General features: G+C 36.8%; 1 protein-coding gene across 1 annotated transcript in view; it reads right to left on the bottom strand.

Annotated features, from left to right (window-relative positions):
- The window catches only part of ADGRV1 (adhesion G protein-coupled receptor V1), a 291,184-nt gene that overhangs the window by 230,946 nt on the left and 47,760 nt on the right, over positions 1 to 12,478 (bottom strand). The window contains 7 exon segments of the mRNA XM_056325098.1: positions 870 to 950; positions 2,515 to 2,644; positions 3,919 to 4,121; positions 4,693 to 4,873; positions 6,593 to 6,769; positions 8,646 to 9,019; positions 11,088 to 11,831. Coding sequence (XP_056181073.1) covers positions 870 to 950; positions 2,515 to 2,644; positions 3,919 to 4,121; positions 4,693 to 4,873; positions 6,593 to 6,769; positions 8,646 to 9,019; positions 11,088 to 11,831 — 1,890 coding nt within the window.

The raw sequence follows: 12,478 nt of genomic DNA, 5'->3' as shown, positions 1-12,478 counted from the left end.
AAAGGGAAAGAACCTGGCACAGAATATGATTTCTGGAAACAAGGAAAAGGGGAAAAGCACTTAAAAAATCCCCAGGGAAGTTCCAAAAATTGACTAAACCACAGACTTACTCTCAGATTCAAACTGAAATCCTTTCCATTTAAAAATAAAATCGAAAATCAGGCTGTCACAGGGAAATAAATTATTCCGTTTGGATAATGGGTGCTCAAGGAACGTTTTCAGGTCTGTAGGGTTTAATCTGAAGTCCTACAACATCAGGGTTTTCCCTCAGTTCTGATGTTTCAAATGTTTTCTGCATCTAGTATTTTTTAAATTTTCTCAGTATTAAATTATCTTTGTTTTCTGTATGTTATGACATAAATACAAACTCAAAGAGAAGAAATGAAAAACAATCAATACATTCCTTTAAAAAAAAAACCTAATAGCTTATTTTTCTTTAAGAGTATATTTGACATGCAGTGAATCAAAGTAAAATAAAGCATGTATCAAAGCACAGAATCATGAAATTTTTTAATTACCTTAAATTTAAAAAGTGTCTTTGCTTTTTTCTCTCCAGGAAATGTGACCACTTTCAAACAGAACTAATTTTGTAAACTGTACTTCTGGAATTACTATATTGTGCTTTGCAACAATGTAACTTTGATGGTATAGAAGCTGCTATTTTCTGTGTTACACTAAACACTGACTGCTATTGAAATTATGCTTAAATTAAAATGGAAAATAATGTTTTGACAGAACTTTATGATATATCTAAATTAATCACCTGTGACTGCAAGTAAAGTAATATTATGACAAGTTGTGTCAGTATACTAATTTAGGAAGGACATTATAGTTAGCAGTAAAAAATAGGATTAATCAAAAATGCTTACCATGTTGATGGACAGTTGCAAGGAAGAAATCCATGTTCCCATCACCACTACCACTGTCATCATATCTAAAGAGCTCAGCAACTTTAAGATGACAGACATACAGATATATACACATATATACATTTATAAATAGAGAGAAAGCAGAAAGTAATTTAAACATTTCTGGACAACACAAAAAGAGAGGGAAGTATTCTAGGAAGGCATCAATTTTGGATATGGAAGTATACAGAATTTCTGATAAAAGCCAGAAAAAATATTGTGTATGCCACCTCTTATTCAATTTATGACATTGGAAATAGCAATGGGAGGTCAGAAGGAAAGAAAACACATGCATCTCTGTTTTCTCTTTTCTTTCTTTCCCTCTTTGTCTCCCCTATTTGTATTTCCCCCTTCTCACTCCTAAATGAGGTCTGCCATGGAGAAATTGGAAATGTGAATTAAAAACAAAAACCAAAACCCCAAAAACCAAAAAACAACCCAGAGGCTAAAATCCCCCAAACTCTCCTATTCCAATATTTTTTCACAAAGTGATAACATGTCAGAAAGCTGGAAAAATCTGCAGAAAGCTTAATTAATGGAGATTTTACCCTAAATTTTGTGCTTGTAATGGTGTTGGAAAGGCCAAAAAGCGGGTTTGTGTTAAGAAGGTATCTGCCTAGCGAATTACTAAAGTTAGCTGTAACATGTTTTTGGGGGGGTTAGGGAGGTGGGGAAGTGAAAAGTTTGCTTAACAAAACAACTATTCAACCAAAAAGTCCACATGAATGAAAGGTCTGAAGTTTTTATCACAAGAATCACTATGATACACCATAGTGCCATGTGTTGCACTACAGATATTCAAAGTAATATGATACAACTTCCCAGAAGGCATCACACTTGCATTTCTGGATTGTTTAAAAAAAATAACATCAGCTAAAAAGTCACTTTATGGCTGCCAACGTTTCTAATTACATTTTCCCCTTCAACCAGCTTTACGATTTCCCTTAAAAATTTGCTCCAATGGAAACAAATGCTGCAAGGGCTGAGTGGTGTTCTGTGGCAGGAGGACCAATGCTTGCCATCCCTTGTGAGACTAAATCTCACATGAGGATTTGCACTGAGTGTTTTTCTTGTTCTTCCACAAACCTACCAGCTACCTCTCCAGCTTGGGTAAACCCCCTAGGCCTCTCAACACACACAGTCCCCTACTTCTCTAATCCAGCTAAGTTATGAGCTAGTATATCACAATTCCTCTGATTTCACTGAAGTGGCAGATAAAAAAAAAAAAAAACAACACTTCGGCTGTTTAGCTTTAAATATTTTATAAATATTGATAATTAAAAAAATGAAAATAATATATTTTTTACATCATTTCTATTCTCATTAGCAACCATGAAATTATGTATTGTGAAAAGCAGCAATTGCCTTTAAATGACCTAACGCCAGACAATAATACACTTTCTTTGGAATCTGGTGTTTTCCAGCAATGATTAACAAAATATCTCAAGGACACAACTTTCCTAAGAAAAATTACAGCTGCCTGAGGAATGTGTGGGTGTTTGTCTTTAGAAATAACAAGGAAATAGTACACCTAAGAAAGGTAAGATTTTAATGGATGAGTAGAGATCACGAAAATACAACCAATGGATTGATGAATGTGCCTTACCTCCTCCCTCTGGGTTCAACAGCTCCACTTTAAAAGTTTTTTCTAATTCAGGAATAGAATTGTCAGTGATGTTAACAGTAATGTACTTGTATCTGTCTCCTGGCTGAAATTCCAGCGTGCCCACAACAGCCTGAAATATGAAAGGTCTTTATGTTTTTGTTCAAGTCTAATGTTTTCACCCATATAAAAAAGAAATAGAACCTGATTTTGTTTGCCTTTGTCAAAACATTCACTTTTCTTCACTTAAGCTGTTAAAAAATCTGCCACGCCTTTTCTATGAGAACAAAGCATTTAAATTCACAGAATTATGAGCATCTGCATTCATCTACATTTTTCTGCACGAATATCAGTTAGACAAGCAAACACAGATACGTGCAGGTTATTTTGCTGAACATGTACAAATCCTGACATGTACAAGCATAATCTTAACCTGTACATGCACCTGAATGTTCATATAAAGTCTGGTACACTCAGTAACAATAGCACATATCCCTTCTTGCTGCAATGCCAATTCTCTTAAGAAAAAAAATTCAAAACCAGAGTTTTTTCCTAGGAAATACAACAGGCTGTACAGAAAGGACGTAAAACTCACAGATATTTATTTTTAAAGTGAGTATTTGTCTGGGTTTCAGCTGCAACAGAGTTAATCTTCCTAGTAGTTAGCACAGTGCTGTGTTTTGGATCTAGTATGACAATAAAGGTGATAAAACACCGATGTTCTTAGTTGTAACTAGGTAATGTTTATAATAAGTCAGGGACTTTTCAGTTTCTCATGCCCTGACAGCAAGAGGGCTGGAAGGGCACAAGAAGTTGGGGAGGGACACAGCCAGGACAGCCAACCCAAGCTGGCCAAAGGGATATCCCATACTATAGAACATCCTGCTCAGCATATAAACTGGCAGCAGTTGGCTGGCGGTGGCAAGATCACTGCTGGGGAAGTAGCTGGGCATTGCTCAGTGGGTGGTGAGCAACTGTATTGCGCATAATTTGGGGGTTTGGGGTTTTTTTTTGGTTTATTTTTCCTTGACTTTTGTTTCTCCTTTTTTCCTTATCTTCCTTTCCATTTCAATCAGTAGTAGTAGTAGTAGTAGTAGTAGTATATTTTACTTTATTTTGGGTATTAAACTGTTCTTGTCTCAACCCATGCGGTTTACCTTTTTTTTTTCCCCAGTTCTCCCCATCCCACCAGGGGAGTTGGGGAGTGAGTGAGCAGCTGCATGGTACTTAGTTGCTGGCTGGGGTTAAACCACACCAGTATTACACATTGATTTATTACATTATCATATAAAACAAACTGTATCTGTAAAAAGAATCATAGCTGGGCTAAAATACTCAAACTGAAGGCTATCTCCAGGACAAATAGCTAAATTCTAAAATATGTATGCATCTTGGCAATGGTCATACCTGATAATCTTTAGGACTGAAAGCTGTAAGCGGCACTGTTCTGTACTCCACCAGAACTGTTCCAAGAAGGCCTTGTGCACGAACTACCAGTAATCTGATGTGTCCAGCTTCTTCTTTAATAGTAATATGGGGCACAGCAGAGGCTGGCAGAATCATTTCATCACCTGGCTGAGGGGGTGGCCCCACTGAGAATTGTAGCAGACCTGGCAGACAAGAGGTACTATTTACATTGCTTCTCACACCAAATTTAAATCAAGATAATACACTGAAACCAAATTATATATAATACTTATATTTAACATTTCTGAAATTAAACCCCAATTATTGATATGCCCTTAGGGCTCAATTGTGCTGTTTCCAGGGATATGCTAAGTACCTTCCCTTCTCTCACTGATATCCATATCAGTCTTGATACAGCCACATCACAGTACTGAATTCAGCTCTTCCCAAAAGAGCCTCATTGTGTCATAGTATTGGGTACTCTCTGCACTGGGAATTCTCATCTGAGAAAAACTTACACAGGGTTTACTGCATGCAACCTTTATGTACTCTCAGAAGGGAATCATCGCCTGTTTGATGCCTTTTCATAACATTCTCTAGAATCAGTAACTAGCTTTCAATCTTGTATAAAAATTATTAACTAATTTCAAGTTAGATAAAGTGGAATACTTGGCATTGCTTCCTCAACTATCTAGCCTAAGCAAAGCTTTTATCTGTTGAGCTAGAACTATATAATTATCTGCAACAAGACTGTGTCATCTCCATCATTGTTACCATATGGGTGGTCACTGGCTTTGATGCTGATATCAGTAGTTTCCTTTTCTGGATCTATACTTGCTCCACTGGTAGGAGTTGAACCTACTTTTCCATCTCCAGACACTGCAGAGACTAATGTCACACGGAAATATTCATTTAGCTCCGGAATGTCATCATCAATAACATGCAAATTTAAGACCTAGAGAAGGACCAAATCATGGAAAAATCAAACCGTGTCACATACGTCATTTATGAGCTTAACAACTCTGCTTAACTCATCAAACTCTTTGCTTAGTCAGCCAGCTGTACCTGCTGTGTAGTTCTGAAAGTAATGTAGACGACATTTTTGCTTTCCATGTAATTTAACCTAACTTCTAGGATAATATTTTATGTTTAGAATTTGAAATCCAGAAACAACTTTACCAAGCTGGCAGAGAAGAAAGGCTTATTTTCCTAAGTGCTTCAGATTACATAAACACATAACCAAGCAAGCAATTATTTATCTACCTTGCCATAAGCACAGTTTAAATTGCATATATTGGAAATGAGGTATCTGATAGATTTCAAAATCCTAAAGAAATTGTGCTTCTGAAGAGATAATTACAGTGGTTAATCCAATTTAAAGAGCAAGTAAAACAAGTTTTTTATGTCACCTGACGCTTGAGATTGCAGATCATGCTATTGATTAACATAACCTCCTCTGCACAGGCTACATATTCACCTCGGGCGATTCCAACTTTCTATATATTCTGCTATGATTAGACAAACATACAGATGAAAAGGTTTACGTAGCTGACCGTAATTAGAGGCATGGAACTGAGTAGCTTACAAACATCAATGGGAAGTCTCTTAGGATATCTCACCTGATGAGCACCTGCTCACAATCTGTTTCTTAGGGCTATGCCCATTAATTCTACCATATGCAGACAATAAACTGGACGACATAGCAGTGGAGTAAGAGGGTACAACAGCCCTCTCCTGCCACTAGACAGAATAAGGCAGGCCTCATACATGCTGCCAGACTCAAACAGCTTTGAAAAATTTTCTTTATATGACCTTATGCAATGCAGTAGTATGATTCAATGGAAAATTAAAGCTGAATAAACAGTGACAAGAACAAACTATTTTCAGATCCCACAAGCTTTTGCCAGGCTCTCATCATTTACATTGTTTAACTGGGACCAAAGGTCTCGTGGAGCCACTGGGATCTTTTCAGATGTTGTCAGTTGGTTTCAGTCATCCGTACTGACTTCAGCAGAGTGACAGAAGTGAAACCAAAGGCAGCATTTTCTACTACTATCCACCCTTCCTATTTCACGAACACTAATAGAAAGCACACATCAACTTTCTACAGTATTGTGGTCCCACACCTCTTCAAACAAATGTGGAATTCCTGTGCTGTGGGACAGGATTGAATTCACAGATTAAGCAAAAGGGAGAGAACGTGACCAACAGCCATTGCAAGACACTTGATTACAACAGTGAAATGTACCGCTGTCTATTTAATCGATGAGGAGATAAATCTAAGTTCTAAAAGTCATACCAAAACCTGATCATTTTCCAATTTCAAAAGTAGCTGGATCCATTATTTCAGCCCACGACTATCTACACTGCAAGTATACATACAGATATACATAAATTTAATATATACATACATGTAAACATATCTCATCTATTATGTGCATTCAAACACACATGCATCCATGGTGACCACTGAACTGTGATACACACAGACCTGTAAGCGTCTATCATTATCGCTTGTTAGTTGTCAGGGATGCAAAACTCCCTGCGAAATACAACAAAAGCCATGTGAAGTAAGCACTCTCTAGTATGAAAACCAGTCAAGCATCCTCAGAAGGTGTTTTCCAGCAGGTTTGCAAAGGGCAGGATGAATAGTTAATAGGAAGGCAGGGTTTACCTCTGATCTCTGCCAAGGAAGGAATGTGATAGTGCCACTGCTGTTAGAAAAATCGGTAACAGGGTAACTAATGCCAGTGGAATCAACCTGTGAGATAATGTAATTTATATACACATAGTCCAGGGCTCCCCTTGTACGCTCCACAACACACGATACAGTGGAACCCTCATCAGCAATCTGGAAGAAAGCAAGAAATTGAAATATTTGTTACTGTAAATCAAAGCAATAAATGCAAAACATGGAATTCCCTAATGCCAGTGAAATGTCCAGGTAAAAAACTGCTGTCACATTACTTCTGGCACTTACAGAGTGGTAGAAAAGCTGAACTTGATGGCAGTCAGAACAGTATTAGTGGAATTTGCAACAGCTTCTAGTATCTCCCTGAGGACTATAGAGGTAAGTCAATAACTATACCCCGTGGTTTGTTTTGGACACAATCTCTCACCCCAAACTACATGTCAAAGACAGAATCAATATGCTTGAAATGTACGTGTCAAAAGCAAGTGAAACTATTGTTTTATACTATTGTCAATTATTTCAATTTTCATTAGCAATAATTTAAAGAAACATTTGGATTCCCCCTTTTCCCAACTAGAAACACTATGGGGAAAAAACAGATATGTTAAAATTAAACTATATGATCATCATTCAGGAAAAACTTAAAAAATTTTTCTGTGCTACAGTCCTCTTCACCATTCTGTCTTCACAGAGAACATGACTTCAGCAGCAACAATTTCACGTATTTGTAACAAAGCTGGTATAGATACTACCTATATATTTTAGAAATTTATAACCATAGAACTAAAATAGAAAATTATTTTATCTGAAAATTGCCAGAAAGGCTAAAGCTACCCTAAGCATCAGAGAAATTTCAGAGCTGCTGTATAACACAGTGCAGATACTGCATGTGCCTTCAGCTGCCCAGTAGACAGATATGCACATAAAGCAATTAAACTATAGATAAAACAATGCTGTGTATCTGCATCATCACGGAGCGCTTTAATACTTCCCTGGTGAAATGGACGTAAGATAAGTGCAAAATAATTAACATGCCATATAAATTTTTAATTTTGCTTCATGGTTGGTTGATGATCTGTGGCACCACAGTATTATCAGTGGCATTTGAAACTGAAGGAATCTATTATCACAGCATATGGTAGGCACATAAAAAGGAAACTGAACCAAATTGAAACCCAGTATTATTCAGGCAAGACTGCTACTTTCAAACACAACATAACCACCTCAGTTAGAAAAAAAGGTAATTAAAAGGTCATAAGAGTTCCCAAACTGGAAAGGATTCTGAAATTTATTTTCCAAAATAATCCAATAGCAATAGAAACATGTACCAATCATGTCTTTCTCCCTTATAATTAATTGAAGAAGTAAAAAGGAATTATGTTTATTTCAATCATCCCCCCCAAAAAATAGCAAGTTTATATATTGCACAAAGAGTGGCTACCACCAAAGAACAATTTGAAGTTTAAAAAAACCGCAACTCACAGCCAGTATCAACCAAATTCACACCAAATATAAGCAATTTATACCTTATAACTTATAACAGCAGATTATTGTGGAAAAATACATCACACCTTGTCATTGCATGACCTGTAGTAAAATTCTTCCAAACACATCATTGTAACACAGAAAACCAAAATAAAAATCTTTCTTTTTTAAAGGAAAAAGGAAAAAATAGTACTTTCTCTAAAAAATAAAATTAAATCTTACAATCTAATTGATAACCCAGTCTCAGATCTGACAGAAATAAAGGAAAAAACATCTAGAAAAATGTAAGCCTTAGTCTTCAGTTTATGCAATAAAATCAATTTTCTTAACAAATTAATTGGGGGGGGTGGGGATTTTTAAAAATGATATTGCAAATACCAGTGAGACTGAGGCTGCATTAACAGAGCTTACACTTTTCCAAATTCTAGAACTTCGCTTAACTAAAAAAACTAGCAATGTGAAATCAAGGCCCTGTGCAGGTCAATTGATCCTGCCATTAATTTTTCTATGTCCAAAACTTCACCTGTAATTTGCCCTACGAACACCTTACCTCGGGAATACATGCTCCAGTGAAGCCAAATAAACCATTAGCATTATCACTTTTCTGTATTCTTAATCTCGCCGTGGTATTTTCTTGTGAAATCCGAGCTCCACCACGCACAGAAATGAGCTTTAGGATGAATAATTCCTCTCCTTCTTCCTCTTTGTCGTCCTTTGCAGACACAATAAATGATTTATTGGTCTCTCCTTGCCGATACTCCAAATACCCAGAAACAGGGTGGACATCACTCTTCGCAGGAGTTGCATGGAGTTCATAGATCTCTGCTCGTGTCAATTTACGCTCATAAAGTCTTACATCCTGCATGAGCCCTGTGTACCTACAGCTGCCATTGATTCCTGCTCCAATTCTCACTATTCCTGGACCTGAGAAGGAAATTATAATTTTCCTCACATTATTGTATTTCTACAAAGTAATAAAACTGCAGCTGAATACCTGTAATTGTTAAAAATCAACGGTAAACTGTTTATTATCCCTGTATTAGGAATCATATCAATCTTGAAATGCAAAATCAGCAGGTTCCTCGAGCCTCATCACAGTGTTACAGGTAGATCATCACAGGTTGAACGATTCCATCCTAGACTGTTCATGTTTCTCATCCTACTAGTTCTACCAGCACATCGTCACCATTCCTTATTTTAATGAGGTTTGGTAATGTCTCTCATGTTTCCATTAGAGATTTGCAGAGAGCAACTGCAACCCCTCTCACCTTTTGTTTTGCTAAACAGACCCCATTTTGTCTCTCTCTGCTAGGACAATAGATCCATTCTGATGATACTCATCATCACGGCATTAGCCCTTCTGGACATGCTTTTCCGCTAATGCACTGGGAATGTGCGCTTCAGAAATGTACACCAAAATCCGCATGCTTTTTACAACAACATTAATATTTCTCTGTCTCCAAGCAATTATCCTAACTCAGCAAATCATGGGGTAACAGCTGCCATTGTTGTGCTAAAACATACAGCTATCTCTTCTTTCTAGCTGTTTTCTGGTTTTGGAAGAAGCCACGCTCTTGAATGTACTGGCATACGTATGACACTGACTATCAGTTCTGAGATGAGGAACCACAGCAGCTGATAATGGTCCCAGGACACAAGGCGGAGGACGGTGAGAAAAACTGGGCCACTATGCTCACCACTGTGTAGTATCCAATATTAAATGGAGAGAGATTAAATCCTTACCTAATACTTGTAGTATCTCCAGATGGAGCATATGCCATCTCCGCTACTATATAAAATTTACAGTGACTCAGATATAACCTTCTAGCAATCAAAGCATTACTGAATTTCACACGTCTTTCTTTTAGAAACCAAGGTAAAAAAATTCTTTCTAAGCTACAGTACTGAAAATCTGATGGAAATTATTAGTTGCAGAGGCGCTACTTTGTTAGAGAGGGAAAACTTATTTCTCAGACTCCAACCACCGGAAACGTAAAGGCAGAAGTAAAATACAATACTATACAATTAATGAATCTATTCTCGCTATGTTTGTGTACATATATGTATGTGGATGCATATGCATTTAATGCCACTGTATGTTTTGTTAATTCTCCATCTTTGGTTATAGAAAAGGAAATTGTATTCAAGAATTTTATAACCATTTACTGTTTATCCCCACCAAAGAAAACATGTGAAACTGAAGTCAAGAGGAAGAAAGGGAAAAGGAAGGAGGTGATCTCCAAGGAAAAAAATGCACATGGAAGAGTAGGAAACTGCAAAAGAAAGAGTAAATATAAATGTATCTCGACCACACAATATCCTTTAAAAAAGGAATTGTTCTGATACTTTGCTCACTGCTGTGGTAGTTCAGAACGAATGTCCGTAATGGTTACCTATGGCTACAATCACATCTGGGACTAACCAGTCAGATAAACTGAAACAGACATGCTAATGTTTTTTTGAACATTATTACACCAAGCACAGTTGGGGCATAAATTAGGCATAATTTTCATAATACCATGTAAATACATACTTAGAGTAAATCTAAACCTTCAAAAATTGTATTGCTTACAAGATACTGGCTTAGTTGTAATAGAACGCACAACTAGAAACAAAACCATTGCATTTCAGAAGCTGAAATGAAGAAAGTTCCTTCTCAGCTACAGTGCAGTCAATCTTACAGAAATTACTAATTGCAAAATTATATAACTATGTGTACATGGTGAGCATGCGTATATAAATGTAATTATAAATTATTTGTTTTCAAATTATTGCAATCCAAGCTCTGTTACAGCTCTGAATTGTTTCGAACTTCCCCAGCTCTAATCTCCATATGCTTTTTGAAAATCCTCAGCATTTTCTATCAATTCTTTCCAATTAACTCATCAGATATAATCATTTTACCATCTTGCATACCACTGTGTAGGAGCTAGACTCTTCTATGCATTGCAGAACTTTACATATGGAGAAAAATAATTGACTATTGCCTCACCATCAGCAATTGCTTCTCCTTTAAGGCTCTTCATTCCTCCAAGAACTGCAATTCCATCCATGTAAAATTCAATTATACTTTCATCCAGAGTAATCAGAAGGTGAAGCCAAGTATTTTCATCCAGGTATTTCAGAACTGTTGCTTTAGCCATATATGTTGTATTGGATCCTAATGCTGTATAATGAAGCACTGCAGAAACATGAGAATAATTTCTCTGGATTTTCACACCATAATATAAGGTCCCATTATCATCATCCTTTTCAACTATATAGCCATCAGTACTGACATTAGGAATTAACCACGCTGAAAATGTAAAATTGGTTACTGCAGTATTTCCACTGTATGGGTGTTCTGGACCAATAATCCCAAATGCATCTTCTTTTCCACTGAAATACAAAGCATCTGTCCCACTGTGACGGCGCCTCATGTGGGGCTGAGATTGTACAGAACTTGGAAATGATCCCAGCAACAAAAAGTCTACCATTGATGGTAGTCCAGCTTCGAACGTACTAGATAGTATTTCCCAACCTAAACGGACAACACCAAAGGTGCCTTGTTGTCTCCAGATGGTAAAGTCTGTAATATAGGAAAGATCATCTTCAGAAAGAACATCTTCCACTATCTCTCTGTCCTGGCTCTCTGGGTCTATAACAAAGACTCCAAAAGGGTCATCATTGAATGGGATCATCACAGTTACAGCAAGGCTTGTTTCAGACAACTGACCACCAGGACCAGGAGACCCACCTATATAATGGAAGTTAGAGCAAAAGTTTATAGTCGGTTTCAAACACAGTCTGAAAAAAGCTACTAAGTACTTACAGCTTTTTTAATAAAATGTGTTTCTAAAAAGGCTTAAATCTTCTTTAAAGAGCCTCTGAACTCTTAGAAAATGCTCTGATTTAATAACATAATTTAACTGTATTGTTTTTAAAACACTAGTGACAATTTTCATAGAAAACAAAGCAGTATGTTACTTTTCAACTGCAAAACACACATTCATCTTTCAGCTAAAACAAGATTAGCTTGACCTTTCTGAATTAGTAAATGAGATAGGTTACCTTTGATTCATTTGACAAACATGGGGCCAAATTCAGTTCTCGTATTACTCCAAGATTTACACTAATATGGAATGACAAAATTTGGCACAATTGCCTCTGAAACAGAAGCAGAGATACCTTGCAAAATCAGTAACCAGCTGTGCATTAAAACTGCTGACAAGTCCTGCCATTAGTCATCTATTTCTGCACAGTAACAGTCCAGGATACAAAGATCATGATAAGAACGCAGAGCCTCCATGTTCAAAGTGTGCAGTGATCTACCTATTATAAATAGGAAATCTTCTGTACATGCATATGGATTTCACTTATAGGAAAGGTCACTGCATGTTTTCT

Source organism: Falco biarmicus, chromosome Z (genome assembly GCF_023638135.1).
Source record: "Falco biarmicus isolate bFalBia1 chromosome Z, bFalBia1.pri, whole genome shotgun sequence".
NCBI lineage: Eukaryota > Metazoa > Chordata > Aves > Falconiformes > Falconidae > Falco > Falco biarmicus.
The sequence above is the reverse complement of the archived record's forward strand: the minus strand, read 5'-3'. Positions and strand labels throughout refer to the sequence as shown.